This window comes from Ranitomeya variabilis, chromosome 6 (genome assembly GCF_051348905.1).
Source record: "Ranitomeya variabilis isolate aRanVar5 chromosome 6, aRanVar5.hap1, whole genome shotgun sequence".
Classification (NCBI taxonomy): Eukaryota; Metazoa; Chordata; class Amphibia; order Anura; family Dendrobatidae; genus Ranitomeya; species Ranitomeya variabilis.
Genome location: NC_135237.1, coordinates 448,980,130 through 449,004,952, shown reverse-complemented (window position 1 = coordinate 449,004,952; position 24,823 = coordinate 448,980,130). Strand labels below are relative to the sequence as shown.

Genomic DNA, 24,823 nt, shown 5'->3' with positions numbered 1-24,823 from the left:
AATCCAGAATCTTCTCCACCACGTACTCCAACTCGCCCTCAACCAAAACCGGGGCAGGAGGCTCAACAGCAGGAACCATAGGCACCACGTACCGCCGCAACAAGGACCTATGGAACACATTATGAATAGCAAAAGACGCTGGAAGGTCCAAGCGAAAAGACACCGGGTTAAGGATTTCCAAAATCTTATAAGGACCGATATAGCGAGGCTTGAACTTAGGAGAGGAGACTTTCAAAGGAACATGCCGAGAAGACAACCAAACCAAATCCCCAACACGAAGTCGGGGACCCACACCGCGGCGGCGGTTGGCAAACCGCTGGGCCTTGTCTTGTGACAATTTCAAATTGTCCACCACATGGTTCCAAATCTGCTGCAACCTATCCACCACAGAATCAACCCCAGGACAGTCAGAAGGTTCAACCTGACCTGAGGAGAAACGAGGATGAAAACCAGAGTTGCAGAAAAAGGGTGAAACCAAGGTGGCAGAACTAGCCCGATTATTAAGGGCAAACTCGGCCAGTGGCAAAAAGGTAACCCAGTCGTCCTGATCAGCAGAAACAAAACATCTCAAATAAGTCTCTAACGTCTGATTAGTTCGCTCGGTCTGGCCATTAGTCTGAGGATGAAAAGCCGACGAAAAAGACAAATCAATACCCATCTTAGCACATAAGGATCGCCAGAATCTGGACACAAACTGGGATCCTCTGTCAGATACAATATTCTCAGGGATGCCATGCAAACGAACCACATTCTGAAAGAACAAAGGAACCAAATCAGAGGAGGAAGGCAACTTAGGCAAGGGCACCAAATGGACCATTTTAGAAAAACGATCGCACACCACCCAGATGACAGACATCTTCCGAGACACCGGAAGATCCGAAATGAAATCCATGGAAATGTGCGTCCAAGGCCTCTTTGGGATAGGCAAGGGCAAAAGCAACCCGCTGGCACGAGAACAGCAAGGCTTAGCCCGAGCACAAATCCCACAGGACTGCACAAAAGAACGCACATCCCGCGACAAGGAAGGCCACCAAAAGGACCTGGCCACCAAATCTCTGGTACCAAAAATCCCAGGATGTCCCGCCAACACCGAAGAATGAGCCTCAGAAATAACTCTGTTGGTCCATCCATCAGGGACAAACAATCTCTCTGGTGGACAACGATCAGGCCTATCAGCCTGAAATTTTTGCAGCCCTCGTCGCAAATCTGGGGAAATGGCAGACAAAATTACTCCCTCTCTGAGAATACCAGCCGGCTCAGAGACTCCCGGAGAATCAGGCACAAAACTCATAGAAAGTGCATCCGCCTTCACGTTCTTCGAACCAGGCAGGTACGAGACCACAAAATCAAAACGGGAGAAAAACAACGACCAACGGGCCCGTCTAGGATTCAGGCGCTTGGCAGACTCGAGGTAAATCAGATTTTTATGATCAGTCAAGACCACCACACGATGTCTAGCTCCCTCGAGCCAATGTCGCCACTCCTCAAATGCCCACTTCATGGCCAACAACTCCCGATTACCAACATCGTAGTTCCGCTCAGCAGGCGAAAATTTCCTTGAAAAGAAGGCGCATGGCTTCATCACGGAGCCATCAGAACTTTTTTGCGACAAAACAGCCCCTGCACCAATTTCAGAAGCATCAACTTCAACCTGGAAGGGAAGAGAGACATCCGGCTGGCACAAGACTGGCGCTGAAGTAAACCGACGCTTCAGCTCCCGAAAGGCCTCCACGGCCGCAGGAGACCAATTCGCAACATCAGAACCCTTCTTGGTCATATCCGTCAAAGGTTTAACCACGCTGGAGAAATTAGCGATAAAACGACGGTAAAAATTAGCAAAGCCCAAGAACTTCTGCAGGCTCTTAACAGACGTGGGCTGAGTCCAGTCATGAATGGCACGGACCTTAACTGGGTCCATCTCCACAGTAGAAGGGGAAAAAATAAAACCCAAAAAAGAAACCTTCTGTACCCCAAAGATACATTTTGAGCCCTTCACAAATAGAGCATTCTCCCGCAAAACCTGAAACACCATCCTGACCTGGTTCACATGGGACTCCCAATCATCAGAAAAAACCAAAATATCATCCAGATAAATAATCATAAATTTATCCAGATATTTCCGGAAGATGTCATGCATGAAGGACTGAAACACAGAAGGAGCATTAGATAATCCGAAAGGCATCACCAGGTACTCAAAATGACCCTCAGGCATATTAAATGCCGTTTTCCATTCATCTCCCTGCTTTATGCGCACAAGGTTATACGCACCACGAAGATCTATCTTGGTGAACCAACTGGATCCCTTAATCCGAGCAAACAAATCAGACAACAATGGCAAAGGATACTGAAATTTAACAGTGATCTTATTCAGAAGACGATAATCAATACAAGGTCTCAGAGACCCGTCTTTCTTGCCCACAAAAAAGAATCCTGCACCAAGAGGGGACGAGGATGGGCGAATATGTCCCTTCTCCAAAGACTCCTTTATATAACTCCGCATCACGGCATGCTCTGGCACAGATAAATTAAAGAGTCGTCCCTTAGGAAACTTACTACCAGGAATCAAATCTATAGCACAATCACAGTCCCTATGAGGAGGAAGGGCACTGGACCTGGCCTCATTAAATACATCCTGAAAGTCTGATAAAAACTCAGGGATCTCAGAAGGAGTAGAAGAAGCAATAGACACCAATGGAGAATCGCCATGAATCCCCTGACACCCCCAACTAGACACAGTCATAGCTTTCCAATCTAAAACTGGATTATGGGCCTGTAACCATGGCAGACCCAAAACGACAACATCATGCATTTTATGCAGTACCAAAAAACGAATCACCTCCTGATGTACAGGAGTCATGCACATGGTCACCTGCGTCCAATACTGAGGTTTATTCTCTGCCAATGGCGTAGAATCAATTCCTCTAAGAGGAATAGGATTTTCTAAAGGCTCCAGGACAAAACCGCAGCGCTTGGCAAACGACAAATCCATCAGACTTAAAGCAGCACCAGAATCCACAAAAGCCATAACTGAGTAAGAAGATAATGAACAAATTAAAGTCACAGACAAAATAAACTTAGGCTGAAAAGTACCAATGGCGACAGGATTAACTTTTTTCTTTAAACGTTTAGAGCATGCTGAGATAACATGTGTTGAATCACCACAGTAGAAACACAACCCATTTTGACGTCTATGATTTTGTCGCTCGGCTCTGGTCAGAATTCTGTCACATTGCATAGAATCAGGTGACCGTTCAGACAGCACCGCCAAAGGATTATCAGATTTGCGCTCCTGCAAACGTCGATCAATTTGAATGGCTAGAGCCATTGAATCATTTAGACCTGTAGGGATAGGAAACCCCACCATCTTTAATGGATTCAGAAAGACCATTTCTGAAATTTGCGGCCAGTGCACACTCATTCCATTGAGTAAGCACGGACCATTTCCGAAATTTTTGGCAATATACCTCAGCTTCGTCCTGACCCTGAGAGATAACCAGCAACATTTTTTCAGCCTGATTTTCAAGATTAGGCTCCTCATAAAGCAAACCAAGTGCCAGAAAAAATGCATCAACATTCACCAATGCAGGATCTCCTGGCGCCAGAGAGAAGGCCCAATCCTGAGGGTCTCCGCGCAAGAAGGAAATAACAATCTTAACTTGCTGAGCGGAATCACCAGAGGAACGAGGTTTCAGAGACAGAAACAATTTACAATTATTCCTAAAATTCAGGAATTTAGATCTATCTCCAAAAAACGGCTCAGGAATAGGTATTTTTGGTTCAGACATAGGGCTATGGATAACAAAATCCTGAATGCTTTGCACCCTAGCAGCAAGCTGATCCACACTAGAAGTCAGAGTCTGGACATTCATATCTGCAGCAGAGTTTCAGCCACTCAGAGAAAAAGGGGATGGAAGAAGCTAGGCAAACTGCAGCAAAAAAAAACAAAAAAAACTCAGAACTTCTTTTTAATCCCGCTTCTGCGATGCATTAAACATTTTCTTTTGGCCTGGCATTCTGTTATGATCCCAATGGCAGAGGATCTCTGATATTCCGGTAAGATAGCAAAAATATAAATACTGCTCTAGGGAGGTGGAAACTGGGCTAACCGCATACCTGATCCTGACACAAACAACTAAAAGTAGCCGGTGAACGTGCCTACGTTGGTTCTAGACGTCTTGAGCCAGCCGGAGAACTGACTACCCCTAGAGGGAAAAAATAAGACCTCGCTTGCCTCCAGAGAAATTGAACCCCAAAGATATAGAAAGCCCCCAACAAATAATAACGGTGAGGCAAGAGGAAAACACAAACGTAGAGATGAACTAGATTCAGCAAAGTGAGGCCCAATAGTCTAGATAGCAGAAAATAGATAGTGGACTATGCGGTTAGCAGAAAACCCTACAAAACATCCACGCTGAACATTCAAGAACCCCCACACCGACTGACGGTGTGGAGGGAGAATATCAGCCCCCTAGAGCTTCCAGCGAGTCAAAAACCAAATGTAAAGCAAGCTGGACAAAAACACTGAATAATGCAAACGATCCAAATTGTACAAAACAGACTTAGCTTTTCTTGCATAAGGCAGACTGAAAGGAATCCGGAGGAGACCAAATAGGTCTGGATACAACGTTGCCAGGCAAGAGACTGAGTCCAGAGGAGACTCAAATAGGAAACACCCGCTGCTTAACGACACAGCTGGAGCTCAGGCCTGCAACAAGACATACCTAACACAATACCGTTAGTGACCACCAGAGGGAGCCCAGAAACACAGTTCACAACAGACGCTGCAGCGATCGGCTCTTGTCTATATCGTTGCAGCGTCGCTGAGTGTGATGGTACCTTAACACTAGAGAAGATAGAGAAAAGATTCTAAGGATATAGATAAGCTAGAACAATGGCCAGTGGCTAATGGAATGGTATTTCATTAGGAGAAATTCTACATCTGTGCAAGAAAAACAAAAATTACATCTACAGATTGGGAGTAATAGAATGAAACAACAGCACGTGTGAAAAAGACTTGGGTATAGTCATAGATCACAGCCTGCACATGAGTCAACAGTGTGATCCAGCTGCAAAAAAAGGAAAACACAGTTCTAGGTGGTATTAATAGAAGATAGGGTCTAGATCACATGAAGCAATTATTCCCCTCTACTCCTCCTTGTTCAGGCCTCATCTGGAATATTGTGTCCAGTTCTGGCACCACATTTAAAAAAAAGACAGTGAAAAATTGGAGCAAGTTAAGAAAAGAGCTACCAGGAAAGTGAGCAGATTGCAAAGTATGTCCTGCAAGGAACAGATAAAGGATCTTGGAATGTTTATCTTGAAAAAAAGAAGGCTAAGAGGAGACTTAATAGCTGTATACAAATATCTGAAGAGATGTCACAGTGTAAAGGGATTATCCTTCTCATTTGCACATTGAAACACGAGAAGCATTGGAATGAAACTAAAAGGGAGAAGATTCAGATTAGGTAATAGAAAAAACTTTTTGACAGTGAGGGTGATCAATGAGTGAAACACGCTGCCACGAGAGGTGGCGAGTTCTCCTTCAATGGAAGGCTTCAAACAGAGGTTGGACAGACATCTGTCTGAGATGGTTTAATTAATCCTGCCTTGAGCAGAGGGTTGAACATGATGACCCTGGAGGCCCTTTCCAACTCTAACATTCTATGAGTCTATGATACATACTGTATTAATTTGTATAATGATAATCTGTAGACTGTTCTACTGTACATGTTGGTGCTATATAAGAAATAGAAAATAAATATGTTTTTGAACATCTCAGAGTCCTTACCTTAAAAATTTTAAACATTATTTCATATACTGAAAACTTTTTTTCTGCCCGCATCCAGTCCCATGTTGTTACCTTAATTAAAAACATAAACATAATTAAATAACAAATATAAACATGGTAATAATATTGTTATATTTATGTCTATGGAATTCTAAAAACTATGCATAATAAATATGAAGGCATTGCACAAACAACAAGAAAAGAAATGGAGCACTCACCCGGTCTCTCTTGTTGAAATTCCTTTAATCCATCTTAGATGATATCAACATCTTAATAAAATGCATGGTGCATTGTGCAGGAGACAGGGGAGTGAGCAGTTGAACAAGCCTGACAGACGGATGGTTTGCGCTGTTACTGCACTTCTACGGGTCCATGCACCATGAACTTTCTTGAGATGTTAATATAATTTAAGATGAATTAACTGAATTTCAACAAGAAAGACCGGGTGAGTGTTCCATTTATTTTCTTCTTGTTTATGCAGAAAGAGTGAGTTATCACTTGAAGTGAACGAAGCACAGTCATCAGCTGATATATTTGGTGCCTTAGCTTCTAAGTGGATAAAAATATGAAAGTGTTACTTACAGGAGGTGAATTGAATTTATAGAGTGATGATCCTCTAAGGGACAGAAACTTTGGTGAATATGTATGGTCTTGAAGATTTTCTTGCTCCCGTTCCTCAACCCAGCCCATGTGTATTATCTGTCAGTAATAAAAAATACACTGGTTCTTTAGTTGGTTCTAACTGTAATATGGATAAAAACAGATTTAATCTGAAAATAATCTAAAGATATGACATTGTAACATTTCCAAATGTTATTACAATGATCTTCAAGATATTTACATTGTTGCGACAAGAAGATGAAGAAAAGGAATGATGGGATAATGTTTTTTTTATATAGCAATCATATTTAGGATATTACCAGAAAGCTCAGTGCTTGATATAAACAACACAACTCTTATCCTATTTGTATATTTTGAGCAATATTAAAGATCAATCTTCATTAGAATCTTTTCTGACATGGTTATATTTTGGTTAGCATTTTGTAAGACCAAAAAGACCAAATTCACACAAAAGTATGAAAAATCGCATGTCTTCGATCTGGAAAGCTCAGACAATTTTTCAATTGTATTGTCAACCATATGCCATCAGTATGTCTATTTTTGTCACCTGTACAACCATAATTAAAAATTATACAAAGATAAATACAGTTTCCTATGTTAATAATTGCAATAGATCCCGAAACCATATAAATGATATCAATATTGCATATGATTTTGTTGTACATCCGTTAAGATGTAAATGGGCCTCATTTGAAAATGGATGGGACTAGTGCATGCTGTGCTTTTTTCATACAGACCATTAGTGCCTGTCTCATTCAGGTGAATTAACACTTTGATAAAAATTGATCGTAGCGTTGTTTGAGGGCAGATCATTTTCCACAATAACAGCACTTGGATCAAATATATACATTAGCCAATACATAGCTCATATCCCTTTATGCACTAATCTAATAATTACACTTCTTCACTCATCTGCTCACTAACCTTCTTCATTATTCCATATTTTCATGTAGTATGAAAATTCTAAATGTCTCATACTGATAGTAAAGTGCATCACTTCAGCACTTTCAGCATAACCATCAAGGTATTGGCTACTCACATAATGACTACTAGGCATATTTTATAAAAGGGTATATGCTAGGTCCTAGGCTTGCCGTGGACCACAGGTGAACAGCTGAATTTATCGGTTGACCCCTGTGCATGAGTGAAGCCCTTACCCATTATTTGAGCCATTGGCACAGTACTTGTGATGCCCAATATACAGAGAGAGGCCCCATTTGGCATCTCATCATTTTATTAACAAACTACCCAGTTTATTTTTATAGGTATATACACTTGCTGAGATTACTTAAAAGAGAAACATGAATGTTTCTGCATAGTGCATCACCAGAATCAATATCACCAGTGGTCCCCCAGAATCCTAGTCTGACACTGATAGGTCCAAACCAATTATTAGCCCACTATCTAAAAGGTGTACAATAGAAGGTGTTTCTTTAATTTTAACAAACTGTGAGGAAGAATATGGCAAGGACAAAAATTATGGGTGGTAGAAGCCCTTTATAACACCAAATTGGTAAATGAACTGGGGTTTATAGCCCTTGTGCCCTAATTATAAACCAGCCCAGGACAAAATATTAGGTTTCCAAAAAGCCATATAACTTTTGAAACAGTGGGGAAAAAAAATAAACTTTTCAACTTGAGAAATATAATTGTTGTGAATTTAAAAGTTTGAGCAAGAACTGACTACAACTTCAAACAGCAATTGCAATATTAAAGAGGCTGTGCCACGAACAAAAGTATATTTTAACCAACAGACCTTGGAATAATAACAAATTCCACATTTGGATGTGTTTTAAAAAAATGTTCCTGTGCTGAGATAATCTTATAAATGTGCCGCTGCTGTCTACTGTTTAATGGCCGTGTCTGACCGTACAGGAACATGGGTTGCACATACCACAGCTCCTGGGCAGGGGAAATGCAAAAGAGAGTAAACAGACATTACATCACGGGATCACAGACGATTCTTTTTGTAAGGGAAAACATTTCACTGCCTGTTTTTAAACAATATTTTACCTCAAAGAATCAGCTGTGATCCAGGCTGTAAAGTCTGTATACTCTTTTGTTCCTCCTGTGGCCCAGTATCTGTGGTGTTATCCAACCTGTTTCGGCACTGTCAAACACAGCCATAACACTGGGGCACATTTATAAGAATATCTCAGCACAGGGAAAAAAAATGTAAACACATCCAGTTATGGAGTTTACTTTTATTCCAAGGTCTGTTGATTAAAATATACTTTTTTTTCGTGGCACAACTTCTTTAAGTCAAGATAACCATTTCTTTTGCTTGTTTTTTATCTTGCAACCCTAAGAAATCTTATTAAAATGCACTATAAAAAACAAAAGATTTGACTTTATCAATATTAACAAAAAAAGTAAAGGAAAAATCCTGGTGGGTCTCCGACACCCCAGGGCTGAGATGTATTTCACAACTGGTGTCTCGGGAGGACTATTACAGAATGATTTGCTATTGATTTTACAGCTCAATAGCACTGCGCTCATACTTTTGGCATATTCTACAATAAAATCTGACTTTGTAGTTGACTAAAGGAGAAAACATTTGTTAGATGAAATTTATATTTACCCCTAGGTGCTTGAAGTATATTGATAGGATCTGACTTAAATATAGGCCGAGTGATGTGCTATGAGTGTGTTGGACATTTCATCAAATGTCGCATTTTATATCCAGAGATTTGCAGGAAAATTGGTATAGTTCTATTTCAGTTAATGTTTTTATGTAAAGTTCATTACATTTTGACACTTTTTTCTGCACTTAACCAAGGTAAACGTGCCATAGATTTTATTGCTTAGCAACCTGTTTTCGCATTGAAATTCCTGCAGTTTAAAGGAACAATAGCTCTTAAACATAATGCTTGATGCAACAGAGAAGAGATAATTGCAGAGGAAGACACCAATTTCTGTACAAAACAAAAAACATCTTTCAACATCTCGGCACATAACATTCTATAGAGTAACTGGAAGAAGAATAGGCTTTTCACTGTTGAGAGTTATGACAGCTGGCCCTCCAGCCACCTACTAACCACTATGCAAAGTGCAGTACTTTAAACATTTTAATCAAAATGCTAATTGTCTATTATGTTCCTTGTTTGCCATTGTACCATTTAAATATTACAGAAACATTTTGAGCACTTAACCTCAAATTGCTGATCTTTACTGGCTGAAGCAATCTCTAAGTAATACTTTATTATTTGACATAATTTCACAGATTTTATGCACAGTACTTGTTTTGTTTAGTAATTTAGCAAATACTTTGCTTTAATTGTAGTGCACTAGAATCACATCATGTCCTATAGTATTCATAAGTATTCATAGTATTCATCCACATTTGAAGCAGCAATTAAACATAGACTTGTTGCCAGAATGTTTTTTTCATATCTAATCTCCTTTAAAGTGTTATTTTCATCTATGTAACTGATTGTTGCTGGACAGTGCTCTTGAAAACAGGTATTTTTGCCACTTACTGTTTTGTTTTTCCTCACATTTATTCCAAGTGATATAACTTTTTTATTTTTCCGTCAACATAGCCGTGTGAGGGCTTGTTTTATAGAGGACGAGTTGTACTTTTGACACATACCATCTATTTTATCATCTGATATACTGGAAAGTGGGAAAAAAATTCCAAGTGTGGTGAATAAGCAAAATAAAACCGCAATTGTCAAATAGTTTTTTTATTTTTAATTATATTTACAGCACTTATTTTACAGTAAATGGTACCTGGCAATATAAAACCCAGGTCAGTATGATTAAAAAGATACCAAACACACAAAGTCTTTGCTTTATTTTAGTGAAAAAAATCAGAAATTTCTAATAAAAAACTATTTGTTTGTGAATCCATTTTTCAATAGCAGCAACATTTTTAATTTTTCCGATATGGAGCTTTATGAGTGCTTGTTGTTTGCACCCTGAGCCAATATTTTTTATTGATATCAGTTTGGGGTACATAAGATGTTTTTGATTGCCTCTTATTACATTTTTTTTGTATTGTTGCAGCAGCAAAAATTACAATTCTGGAGTTTTGATCTTCTTTCTTGCTACAATGCTTATCAACCAGAAATTAATTTATTTTATATTTTGATAGATCAAACTTTTACTTTACTTTTCACTCTGTTATTTCCCTTTGGGAACTTGAACCTGCGGTTATATGATTGCTTTTGCTATATACTGCAATGACACAGCATTGCTGTACATAGCAAAAATCACAGTCTCCTATGAGTACTGTCATGACAAGCATGGGGGTCCGGTCTTCAGCAGACCCCTGGCTGTCATGGCAACCTTTTGGCACCTCTCGATTATGTCAATGCTGCTGCCACAGATTTGCAGTGGTATTTTACAGGTTAATAGTCGTGGGTTTGCTGACAGAGAAGCAGGCTCAGCTTGTGAGCATGCATCAGAGACAGGGAGAGGACATAGACTGTCATGAATCCCCAATGGCTAGGGATAGCACAGGACAAGCAAAGTACAAATAAATAACGGACGAGCTCTAGGGTGATGGAACCTGGGCTGACCGCTGCCCTACGCCTGACAAACGCAACTAGAGATAGCCAGGGAGCGTGCCTACGTTGGTTCTAGACGCCACGCACCAGCCTAAGAGCTAACTAGTACTGCAGAGAAAATAAAGACCTCACTTGCCTCCAGAGGAATGAACCCCAAAAGATATAGTTGCCCCCTCACATGTATTGACGGTGAAATGAGAGGAAGGCACACACATAGAGATGATATATATAGATTTAGCAAATTGAGGCCCGCTGTAAACTAGAAAGCAGAACGATACAAAAGGGGACTGAGCGGTCAGCAAAAAACCCTAATCAAAAAAACCATCCTGAGATTACAAGAACCCATGTGCCAACTCATGGCACATGGGGAGAACCTCAGTCCACTAGAGCTACCAGCTAGCATAGAGACATAATAAGCAAGCTGGACAAAAAACCAAACAACTGAAAAATCAGCACTTAGATAATCCTGAAAGATCTGGGAGCAGGTAGGCAGGAACCAAACAGAGCACATCTGAATACATTGATAGCCGGCAAGGGAATGACAGAAAGGCCAGGTAAAATAGGAAACACCCAGCCTCTGATGGACAGGTGGAAACCAAAGGCCGCAACCCACCAAAGTCACCCAGTACCAGCAGTAACCACCAGAGGGAGCCCACAAACAGAATCCACAACAGTACCCCCCCCTTGAGGAGGGGTCACCGAACCCTCACGAGAACCCCCAGGGCGATCAGGGTGAGCTCTATGGAAGGCGCGGACCAAATCAGTCGCATGAACATCGGAGGCGACCACCCAGGAATTATCCTCCTGACCATAACCCTTCCACTTAACCAAATACTGGAGTTTGCGTCTGGAAACACGAGAATCCAAGATCTTCTCAACAACATACTCCAATTCTCCCTCCACCAGCACCGGAGCAGGAGGCTCAACCGAAGGAACAACGGGCACCTCATACCTCCGCAACAAGGACCGATGGAACACATTATGAATAGCAAACGATGCTGGGAGATCCAAACGAAAAGATACAGGGTTAAGAATCTCCGAGATCCTATAAGGACCGATGAACCGAGGCTTGAACTTAGGAGAAGAGACCTTCATAGGGACAAAACGAGAAGACAACCACACCAAATCCTCAACAAGAAGTCGGGGACCCACGCGGCGACGGCGATTAGCAAACTGCTGAGTCTTCTCCTGAGATAACTTCAAATTGTCCACCACCTGATTCCAAATCTGATGTAGCCTGTCCACCACCATGTCCACTCCAGGACAATCCGAAGACTCCACCTGACCAGAGGAAAAACGAGGATGAAACCCCGAATTACAAAAAAAAGGAGAGACCAACGTGGCAGAACTAGCCCGATTATTAAGAGCAAATTCGGCCAGTGGCAAAAAAGCAACCCAGTCATCTTGGTCAGCAGAAACAAAACACCTCAAATAAGTTTCCAAGGTCTGATTAGTTCGCTCCGTCTGGCCATTCGTCTGAGGATGGAATGCAGACGAGAAAGACAAATCAATGCCCATCTTGGCACAAAACGTCCGCCAAAATCTAGACACAAACTGGGATCCCCTGTCAGAAACGATATTCTCCAGAATCCCATGCAAACGAACCACGTTCTGAAAAAATAAAGGGACCAACTCAGAGGAGGAAGGCAACTTAGGCAAGGGCACCAAATGAACCATCTTAGAAAAGCGGTCACACACAACCCAGATAACGGACACTTTCTGTGAAACCGGGAGATCAGAAATAAAATCCATGGAAATGTGCGTCCAAGGCCTCTTCGGGATGGGCAAGGATAACAACAACCCACTGGCCCGAGAACAGCAAGGCTTAGCTCGAGCACACACTTCACAAGACTGCACAAAGGTACGCACATCCCTAGACAAGGAAGGCCACCAAAAAGACCTGGCCACCAAGTCTCTAGTACCAAATATTCCAGGATGACCAGCCAACACAGAAGAATGGACCTCGGAGATGACTCTACTGGTCCAATCATCCGGAACAAACAGTCTTTCTGGTGGACAACAATCCGGTTTATCCACCTGAAACTCCTGCAATGCACGTCGCAAGTCTGGGGATACGGCGGACAATATTACCCCATCCCTAAGGATACCAGTAGGCCCAGAGTCTCCAGGAGAATCAGGCACAAAACTCCTGGAAAGAGCATCTGCCTTCACATTCTTTGAACCTGGCAGGTATGAAACCACGAAATTGAAACGAGAAAAAAACAATGACCAACGAGCCTGTCTAGGATTCAAACGCCTGGCAGACTCAAGGTAAATGAGATTCTTGTGATCAGTCAAGACCACCACACGATGTTTAGCACCCTCAAGCCAATGACGCCACTCCTCAAATGCCCACTTCATGGCCAAAAGCTCCCGATTACCCACATCATAATTGCGCTCGGCGGGCGAGAATTTTCTAGAGAAGAATGCACATGGCTTCATCACCGAGCCATCAGAACTTCTCTGTGACAAAACCGCCCCCGCTCCAATCTCGGAAGCATCAACCTCAACCTGAAAAGGAAGTGAAACATCTGGTTGACACAACACAGGAGCAGAAGAAAACCAGCGCTTAAGTTCCTGAAAGGCCCCCACAGCCGCAGGAGACCAATTAGCAACATCAGCACCCTTTTTAGTTAAATCAGTCAAAGGTTTAACAATACTGGAAAAATTTGCAATGAACCGACGATAAAAATTAGCAAACCCCAAGAACTTCTGTAGGCTCTTAACAGATGTAGGTTGTGTCCAGTCACAAATTGCCTGAACCTTAACGGGATCCATCTCAATAGTAGAAGGAGAAAAAATGTACCCCAAAAAAGAAATCTTCTGGACTCCGAAGAGACACTTTGAGCCCTTCACAAACAGAGAATTGGCCCGCAGAACCTGAAACACCTTCCTGACCTGTAGAACATGAGACTCCCAGTCATCAGAAAACACCAAAATATCATCCAAATACACAATCATAAACTTATCCAGATATTCACGGAAAATATTGTGCATACAGGACTGAAAGACTGACGGTGCATTGGAGAGTCCAAAAGGCATTACCAAATACTCAAAATGGCCCTCAGGCGTATTAAATGCGGTTTTCCACTCATCACCTTGTTTTATCCGCACCAGATTATACGCACCGCGAAGATCTATCTTAGTGAACCACCTAGCCCCCTTAATGCGAGCAAACAAGTCAGTCAATAATGGCAATGGATACTGATATTTGACTGTAATCTTATTCAGAAGGCGATAATCTATACAAGGCCTCAGGGAACCATCTTTTTTTGCCACGAAAAAAAAACCTGCTCCCAGAGGGGACGAAGATGGACGAATATGTCCCTTTTCCAAGGACTCCTTAATATAATTCTGCATAGCAGTATGCTCTGGCAGTGACAGATTAAATAAACGACCCTTAGGGAACTTACTGCCAGGAATCAATTCTATAGCACAGTCACAATCTCTATGAGGAGGGAGCGAATTGAGCTTAGGCTCCTCAAAAACATCCCTATAGTCAGACAAAAACTCAGGGATCTCAGAAGGAGTAGATGAAGCGATAGAAATCGGAGGTGCATCATCATGAACCCCCTGACATCCCCAGCTTAACACAGACATTGTTTTCCAGTCCAGGACAGGATTATGAGTTTGTAACCATGGCAGACCCAGCACTAGTACATCATGTAGATTATACAGTACAAGGAAGCGAATCACCTCCTGATGAATGGGAGTCATGCGCATGGTCACTTGTGTCCAATACTGCGGTTTATTCATAGCCAATGGTGTAGAGTCAATTCCCTTCAGAGGAATAGGGACTTCCAGAGGCTCCAGACTAAAACCGCAGCGTTTAGCAAATGACCAATCCATAAGACTCAGGGCAGCGCCCGAATCCACATAGGCATCAACGGAAATGGAAGACAGTGAAAAAATCAGAGTCACAGACAAAATGAACTTAGGCTGCAGAGTACCAATGGCAAAAGATTTATCAAGCTTTTTTGTGCGTTTAGAGCATGCTGATATAACATGAGCTGAATCACCACAATAAAAACACAATCCATTTTTCCGCCTATAATTTTGCCGTTCACTTCTGGACTGAATTCTATCACATTGCATAGTCTCAGGTGCCTGTTCAGAAGACACCGCCAACTGGTGCACGGGTTTGCGCTCCCGCAAACGCCGATCAATCTGAATGGCCATAGCCATAGACTCATTCAGACCTGTAGGCGTAGGGAACCCCACCATAATATCCTTAATGGCCTCAGAAAGACCATTTCTGAAGTTTGCAGCCAGGGCGCACTCATTCCACTGAGTAAGCACCGACCATTTCCGAAATTTTTGACAATATATTTCCGCTTCATCATGCCCCTGAGAGAGGGCTAATAAAGCCTTTTCAGCCTGAATCTCCAGGTTGGGTTCCTCATAGAGCAATCCCAATGCCAGAAAAAACGCATCCACACTGAGCAATGCAGGATCCCCTGGTGCCAATGCAAATGCCCAATTCTGAGGGTTGCCCCGCAGGAAAGATATTACAATCCTGACCTGTTGAGCAGGGTCTCCAGAGGAGCGAGATTTTAAAGAAAGAAACAATTTACAATTGTTCCTGAAATTCAGGAAGGTAGATCTATCTCCAGAGAAGAACTCTGGAATAGGAATTCTAGGTTCAGACACGGGAGTGTGAACAACAAAATCCTGTATGTTTTGAACTTTTGCCGCGAGATTACTCAGGCTGGAAGCCAAACTCTGGACATCCATGTTAAACAGCTAAGATCAGAGCCATTCAAGGGTTAAGAGGAGGTAAGAAGCAGCTAGACAGCAATTAAGGGCTAGGCAGCAAAACTCTGAAGGGAAAAAAAAAAAAAAAAAAATTTCCCTTAAACACTTCTTTTTCTCCTGCTTCAGCCCAAACAATTAACACTTTGTTGGCCGGCTATACTGTCATGAATCCCCAATGGCTAGGGATAGCACAGGACAAGCAAAGTACAAATAAATAACGGACGAGCTCTAGGGTGATGGAACCTGGGCTGACCGCTGCCCTACGCCTGACAAACGCAACTAGAGATAGCCAGGGAGCGTGCCTACGTTGGTTCTAGACGCCACGCACCAGCCTAAGAGCTAACTAGTACTGCAGAGAAAATAAAGACCTCACTTGCCTCCAGAGGAATGAACCCCAAAAGATATAGTTGCCCCCTCACATGTATTGACGGTGAAATGAGAGGAAGGCACACACATAGAGATGATATATATAGATTTAGCAAATTGAGGCCCGCTGTAAACTAGAAAGCAGAACGATACAAAAGGGGACTGAGCGGTCAGCAAAAAACCCTAATCAAAAAAACCATCCTGAGATTACAAGAACCCATGTGCCAACTCATGGCACATGGGGAGAACCTCAGTCCACTAGAGCTACCAGCTAGCATAGAGACATAATAAGCAAGCTGGACAAAAAACCAAACAACTGAAAAATCAGCACTTAGATAATCCTGAAAGATCTGGGAGCAGGTAGGCAGGAACCAAACAGAGCACATCTGAATACATTGATAGCCGGCAAGGGAATGACAGAAAGGCCAGGTAAAATAGGAAACACCCAGCCTCTGATGGACAGGTGGAAACCAAAGGCCGCAACCCACCAAAGTCACCCAGTACCAGCAGTAACCACCAGAGGGAGCCCACAAACAGAATCCACAACAATAGACCCTGTACTTCATATGTCGTTAAGGTTTCAAATGTTAAAATTTGCAGGTGAGATAGTATTGGTTCTCTTTTGTTTTGCTTATTAATTGCCTAGAAGACCAAACACTGATGTTGTCTGCCTTGTAAGCAATGCATTGAAGTTTAACCAGAATATGGAGCTAAGAGTGTGCACCAGCAATCTTGCTAGCTTCAAAGAAATGATTACAAACCCAATAGAAAAGAGCTTGTAAGCACTGTGCATGTTTGGGCAACACTGCTAGACTGCAGTGGTGGTTGGTCACTTAGGCATTGAGCTATATACATAAGAAAAGAAAATTGGTACTATCTAAAAAATGGCAAAATTGTTTTACAAACAATAAATAAGATGGGAATAACTGATTACTGCATTCAGATTCAATTCAATGCAGAAAAACTATGATGTGGAGCTACAGAAGGCTAGCCCCTTCTCCTTTTGAAGCCCCAGAGTGAGCTCTTATGGGACATTAATTATTTGACTAGTTGGCAAGGAATATTACATATTTCCTGCGGAGACAACAGCAGATAAAACAGTACAGGTTAGTGAAGGGGAGATTGTTATTATTATTATTATAGCGCCATTTATTCCATGGCACTTTACATGTGAGGAGTAGTATACAAAATAAAAACAAATACAGTACAATACAAGTCACAATGGTACAGGAGGAGAAAGGATCCTGCCCGTGAGGGCTCACAATCTACAAGGGTTGGGTGAGGATACAATAGGCGAGGGTAGAGCTGGTCATGCAGTGGCTTGGTCGAGCGGTGGTTACTGAAGGTTGCAGGCTTATCGGAAGAGGTGGGTATTCAGGTTCTTCTTGAAGGTTTCAATGGTAGGCGAGAGTCTAATATGTTGTAGAGAGTTCCAGAGCAGGGGGGATGACCGGGAGAAATCTTGTATGCGATTGTGGGAAGAGGAGATAAGAGGGGTGTAGAGAAGGAGATCTTGTGAGGATCCGAGGTTGCGTGCAGGTAAGTACTGAGAGATGAGGTCACAGTTGTATGGTGGATGGCTTTGTATGTCATGGTTAGGGTTTTGAACTGGAGTGTTTGGGTAATGGGGAGCCAGTGCAGGGATTAACAGAAGGGAGAGGCAGGGGAATAGTGGGGGGACAGGTGGAGTAGTCGGGCAGCAGAATTTATAATAGATTGTAGGAGTGTGAGAGTGTTAGAGGGGAGGCCACAAAGCAGGAGGTTGCAGTAGTCAAGGCGGGAGATGATGATGGCATTGACTAGGGTTTTTGCAGATTCTTGGTTGAGGAATGTACGGATCCATGAAATATTTTTGAGTTGAAGTCGGCAGGAAGTGGAAAGGGCTTGTAAATGTGGTTTAAAAGAGAGATGAGTGTCAAGGATAGCCCAGCGGTAGTGAGCTTCTTGGACTGGGGAGAGTGGGCAGCAGTTTACTTTAATGGATAGGTCTGTTGGGGGGGTTGAGTGAGATGGGGGAAAGATGATGAGTTCTGTTTTATGCATATTAAGTTTTAGAAATCTAGCAGAGAAGAAGGATGAAATAGCAGACAGACATTGTGGGATTCTGGTTAGTTGGGTGGTGATATCTGGTCCAGAGATGTAGACTTGTTTGTCATCAGCATAGAGGTGATACTCAAAGCAGTGAGGTTCTATGAGCTGCCCCAGGCCAAAAGTATAGATAGAGAAGAGCAGGGGCCCTAGGACTGAACTTTGCGGGACTCTGACAGATAGGGGGTGTGGTGAGGAGGTGGTGTGCAAGTGGGAGATGCTGAATGTCGGGTCTGTTAGGTATGACGCGATCCAAGATAGGGCCAAGTCTGTGATGCCAAGAGATGAGAAGGTCTGTAGTATTAGGGAATGGTCCACTGTGTTAAAGGCAGAGGACAGGTCCAGGAGGAGGAAGACAGAGTAGTGTCACTTGGCCTTGGCAGTTAATAGGTCTTAGGGCAGTTTCAGTGGAGTGGTGTGGCCAGAAGCCAGATTGCAAGTGGTCAAAGAGGGAGCAAGAAGAGAGGTGGGCGGACAGTTCAAGATGGACGCGTTGTTCCAGTAGTTTTGAGGCATAGGGGAGAAGTAATATGGGGCGATAGCTAGATGCAGAGGATGGGTCCAGGGAGGGCTTTTTGAGGATAGGTGTGATTGAGGCATGCTTAAATCTTGAGGGGAAAACACCAGTTGTTAGTGATAGGTTGAAGAGATTGGTTAGGTTTGGGTTGAAAACTGTGGTGAGGTTTGGGATGAAGTGGGAAGGGATTGGGTCAAGTGCACAGGTGGTGAGATGTGATCTTGAGAGTATAGTGAAGAGTTGATCTTCTGTAATGGTGGAGAAGTTGGTTTTGGAGATGAAGGGCTGAGCAGTTAGGAGGAAGGGCTCTGGGGGTTGTTGACCAAAACTGTCTCTGATGTTATCAATCTTCTGCTTGAAAAATGAGGCAAAGTCTTCAGCTGAGATGAGTGGAGAGGGAAGAGATGCTGGGGGATGGAGGAGAGAATTGAAGGTGTTGAATAGCTGTTTAGGGTTGTGAGACAGGGAGGATATGGGAGATGAGAAATATGCTTGTTTAGCTGTCGTGAGTGTGGCCTTAAAAGTAGTGAGGGACTGTTTGAATGTGATGAAGTCTTCGTTGGAGTGGGATCTTTTCCATCTCTGCTCAGCAACCCTAGAAGCCCGTCTCAGTTCTTTAGTCAGGCTGGTGTGCCTGGGCTGTCTATTGATTTTGTAAGCTTTGGTATGTGTGAGAGGGGCAACAGATTCCAAAGCTGCAGCTATTGTGGTGTTATATAGAGTGGCAGTGGCATCCGCATTGTGTAAGGAACTTATGCCTGTAAGAGGGAGAAGGGATTCAGACACTGGGTGTAGATCAAGGTTTTTAAGATTTCTGCCAGGGTGTGTAAGTTTGTGGAGTGGGGATTGTGGACCTGGAGAAGAGAGGGAAGAGAATGTAAGTAGGTTGTGGTCAGAAAGAGGAAGAGGTGCATTAGAGAGGTTGGATAGGGAGCAGAGGCCGGTGAAGATGAGGTCCAGTGTATCGGGATGTCAGCGGAGAGGAAATAAAGTAGCCAGGTGGTGAAGTGGTCAAAGAAGGTGGTGGCTGGCCCTGGGGGCAGAAATGACAGCCAGTTGGAAGTTGGAGAGGGAGTAGATGCGCACAGAGTGCACCTCAAAAAAAGGGAGGGTAACAGAGGGTGGCAGGGGGATTGGGGTGAAGGAGCAGTTATCTGACAGGAGAAAGCCAGCTCCTCCACCATGCTTGCTGCTGGGGAGGGGTGTGTGGGAAATGTGGAATCCACCATACGAGAGCAGGGCCACTGATGTCATGAATAAAATAGACTACCTTGAAGAGATCCACAGGCAACTAAGTGACACAACTGTCTACAGATGCTTGTCACGTTACCTCATTTATGATTTGACTATTAAAATCCATACGACACTAGAATGGTATTTACTGACCGGAACTAACGTCACAAAATGTTTGACTGTCTCTAAAAACAAAATCCGGTGTTACCAGTTTTATACATTTTACCAGAAATCCATAAATACTTGAAAAACCTCCTGGTCACTCAGTTATGACACCCATAGATTCCATTCTGTCCTTTGTCTCAATTTTCCTTGAAAAAATCATGACTCCACTAATTAAAAATAACAAGTTCTTTTTATTAGACACTTGTGCATTCCCCAAAATAATTTCAGAACTGGGGCAAGTTAGGAGCGAAGCAATTTTAGTGACATTAAAAGTGAGCAGTCTTTATATGTTAATTTCCCATAATAAAGGCCTTGCATTAGTAAGGAAATTACTCATAGAATCACAAGACCCTTTAGTCATTTTATTGTGTATGAACCTACTTGTACTTCCTGTTTCAAGATGACTTTTATTTGCAGAAACAAGGGCATGAACGTAGCCTAACCGTATGCAAATTGTTACAAGGCATTCTTTAAGGAGCATCTATCCCATTAACTTTTTCAAGAGCTATTCATACTATCAAAATGCTATATAGACAATATTTTTGGCATATGGGGCAGTGCCCATTTTATTTCCATAACCAAATCTTCGCCATCCTTAATGCAGCATGCTCAGGCTTGAAAATCACTATCCATAGCCACACAAGTCACATCAATTTTTTAGACACCTATATTCTAATGAATCAGTATGGCACATTAATTAGTGATCTATATGTAAAGGGTGCAGACCGCAATAACCTTTAATATTATGATAGCTTCCAACTACCTGTGAAGAGATCATTACCTTTATCTAAGTTCTAGTGGGAGAAAAGAATAGTCAATGACGAAAGAACATGTTTAAGACATTTAAATGAGACAAATTTTGTGATGGAGGTAATCCACATAGGATACTCAATTAGTGTCTTAATGCCACTCCATCTACATGTAAGAAAATTCCCGATTGCATCCCTTTTGTACATACCTTTCACCTGCATGCGTATAAATTACAAAGAACAATATGAAAATGTTGGCATATTTGCAACTACAAACAGGTTACCCTAAAGCCAATTCCAAGACTTGCAAGTTCCTTTTCTTCCATGTTTTAGACACCCATCCAATCTTAGGGACAAAATGGAAAGAGCAGACATTGGCCCCTCTCTCAAGGTTTCTTGTCAGTGCTTGTTATCCACACCTAAACATGGGACATTCCCCTGCCTTCACAGTCTCCAATGCAACAATGTACTTAGGGTTGACAAGATCTACCATCCCTGTACAGCAATATTTTTACAACTGTGACTCCATTTATGTGATTTACCTTGTCAAATGCCCATGTGGTCTCATATATGTGGGAGAACCCACCCAACATTTCCATGCACAAATCCACAATATAGTGTAAAAATCTACTTTTACCATATAATTTCAATTCTGCTGGACACTCGGTCACACAATTGAAATAACAAGTTACTGAACATTTCAATCAATCACATCTGGGTGGTGATCACCTTTGATTTTTAAAACAAAGAGAGGCCTTTTGGATACACGAGTTGCTCCAAAAGGTCTCAAGAGGAGCGGTTACCTTCCATCCTTTATTTGAGGATCTTTAGTTGAGTATTTTATTTTGCACAATTTCACCATTTTCATTATTGTAAAGACTAGTTCCCCGTGTAGACCTAATAATTATTTATTTTTTCCCTCATCTCCAATTTTTGTGTATGACATATTGTAACATAATCAGGATAAGACCTATTATATATTTTAGCTGGTCGTTATTACCAGCATCTATGCTTTTGTACATATAGGCATTATTGTTTATATGCTTGTGTACATGCTTCATATGTAAATCTTATATGTTTGTTTTATTCTAACTTATTCCCAGTCAGTTCTCTTCTATTTCATTTTTGTATTATGTTCCAACATTGTTTTCCTTCTTTATCCTAGAACCAAGCTTAAATATTGGCCAAGATCGGATCTCATTTGAATATTTCCACCAAATCCTTTTCTTCTTTTAGCCTCTGAGAGCTGTCACTGGACCACTAACATTCCCACTATCTCCTGTTCACACAGGCCTCTCATTCTGATTACCGGAGCAACCACTAAGATACTGAAGCCCTTCTTCTCTTTTCACAATGCATGTGCTGGATTTTTGTTGATGCACGAGTTAATGATACATCCCTTCTGTGACACAGGGATCCAGTCCCCCAATATACTCTCCTGATTGGTCACAGCCCTCTCTCTCGGTCCTTCAGACAGCCGGATCTATTTAGACATTACAGTCTGTTTAAGTTCAGCGCCTTCTCATGTCACACTGCACTGGACACCTCAGACACTCCACAGCACTATCATTCTGAATTAAACCAGTTCTTCCAGGGCAAGCCAGTTTATAGTAGCTTGTGTTTCCACATTTACTGATTATGTTCTGTCATTTCACAATAACTTTCTTTGCTTTTGTTATCCAAATTCCTATCAATTCAGTTTCCTTACAACTTCGGGGATATTTTTCTTTTTTCTTCTTTTTTTCCCTTTTCTCATTCTTGATGTCGTAATGTTAGGACTGGCGGAATGCACCAAATAATAATTAGAGATTATATAAGATGCGTTCACAGTCTGAGGTCCACTGTGCAGCTAAGACAACTGCTGTTTGGTAATGACAGACTATATGGTGATATAATGTGAGTACACACACGGGTTAGCTTCACCTGGTATGAAGGAAGTGAACCCTGTTTGCATCACAGGGCCGCGATACCACACAGAGAGTGCACGCAAGGCGACACAGAACTCTGCCCCAAGACTCAGGGTAAGAGTCCCTCTAGATCTCTTGCACTCAACACCGCTACTGTGGTGCCAGGGAATTAACTAAACTAAATATTTACTGCACCGGGGTGCATGCAGCACTGCTCTGGTGGACGCCACTAACCACCCTAACTAGGGCCAGGAAAATGCAGTATCTGCATATGGCGCCGCTCTGGCGGTCGCTGCTAACTGGATTCAGTATCTTGGGCTAATGTGCAGGATAGCACTGTCGGGCAATAGGTAGCTCAACCATTCATGAGCAGGCAACAACTCTAGGGATGGGAATGATTCGGAGGTTTCATCCATCGACAGGCATTCATCCACACACACAAGTTAACAAGTTTACAATAGTGCATGGCCAAGCAGCCTTGCAAACATTTTATAGTAGTAGCTCTCAGGCACCTTCCTGATGGTACAACAGGAGACGCAACAGGACCTGAGCATGTGACCCCCAACCTCCAATGGGAGGTCATCCCGTGGGCATGCTCAGTGTGGGAAAAGCAGGACTTGAAATGCCTGCTCGCTGCTGATCAGTGCTGGCTACAAAGGCAAAGCCTGGAAAGGCAGCAGTACCCAAGTGCACAGTATCAGCTTGAGCCAGACTCTGGGATCTGCTGAGCAGGTTCCATGATTCCATAATTTTTTCCTCAGAATTGAGTGATTCCATAATTTTTCCCCTATGCTTGGTTAAAAAAACTAACCATTACTGACTACCACATTTTTGTTCTTGATTTCTTTTAGTGTTTCTTAAAGCCAGAAAGTTGCCATTTGAAATGACTTAGTTTTGTGCCATGTCTGTGATCTGCTTTTTTTCTACAAAATTAAACAACTGAATGAACATCCTCCAAGGCCGGTGATTCCATAATTTTTGCCAGGGGTGTTAGGGCTAGCGGAACGCACCAAATAATTAGAAAGATAGAGTAAGGTGCGTTCGCAGCCCAGGGTCCACCGTGCAGAGATGGAACCTGCTGCTAAGTAATGACAGACTATATGGCGGTACAATATGGATTCATAGATGGGTTAACTTCACCCAGTATGAAGAAAGAGAACCCTGTTATGTCACAGGGCCGTGGTACCACACAAAGAGCGCAAGCAAGGAGTCACAGAACTCTACCCCTAGACTCGGGATTAGAGTACAACTAGACCTCTTTCGCTTGACACCGCAACTGGGGTGTCAGCATAACTGAAATAATAATTTAAATGCACGGGAGTGCGTGGGGTGCCGCTCTGGCGGACGCCGCTAACCACCCAGGCTTGGGCAAGGAAAGCGCTGTGAAAGCGCACAGTGCCGCACTGGTGGTCACAGCAATTTGACTCTACTTTGTGTGTCACATGCTGATAGCAAGTTGGGTGCTAGATAGCAGTCATCCACCTTACATGAGCAGTCATACACAAGGGAGGGGATTATTAATGAGCGTCTTTCACACATCAGCACACACACGTTTACAAGTGTACACTAGCGCATGGCCGAGCGGCCATGCGAACCTTTTATAGCGGCAGTGCTACAAGACCTTCCAGATGGTCCAATAGGAGCCGCAACAGGACCTGAGTATGTGACCCCTGAGCTCCAATGGGAGGTCGTCACGTGGGCATGCTCAGTAAGGGAAAAGCAGGACTTAGTCCCAGAAAGACCTGCTCGCTGCTGAACATTGCTGGCTACAAGGACAGAGCCTGGAAGGGCAGTAGTAACCTGTTGTCCAGTATCAGCCTGAGCTAGATGCTGGGACCAATGTCTCCACTGAGCAGACTCCTCTGTGGCTGGAGAAGAATTGGAGACTGCAGCAGAGATGGTTTGAGATTCCCCCTGTGCAGAGACGAGAACTCAACACCTAACAAGGAGTTGTATGAGTTAGGCACATTGCACATTAATTATACTACATAAATCTCTTTTTGGTTTATTTTATTTTCTTGTTTTTTTCTTACCTTATTGAGTCCTATATGTATGTTTATGTTTTTCAGAGAACTGATAAAGTGTCAAGTTTTATGTCAACTTGTAGAATATATGACACATCA

The 24,823-nt window shown here is 42.6% G+C and overlaps 1 protein-coding gene across 4 annotated transcripts in view; it reads right to left on the bottom strand.

Annotated features, from left to right (window-relative positions):
* SNTG1 (syntrophin gamma 1) overlaps positions 1–24,823 on the bottom strand; it is a 1,080,379-nt gene that overhangs the window by 31,690 nt on the left and 1,023,866 nt on the right. For all 4 annotated transcript variants that reach the window (XM_077270476.1, XM_077270477.1, XM_077270479.1 and 1 more), the window contains 2 exons: positions 6,371–6,487; positions 5,789–5,860 (listed from right to left, as the gene is read on the bottom strand). In XM_077270476.1, the coding sequence (XP_077126591.1) occupies positions 5,789–5,860; positions 6,371–6,487 (189 nt within the window). The remainder of the gene's footprint in view (positions 1–5,788; positions 5,861–6,370; positions 6,488–24,823) is intronic.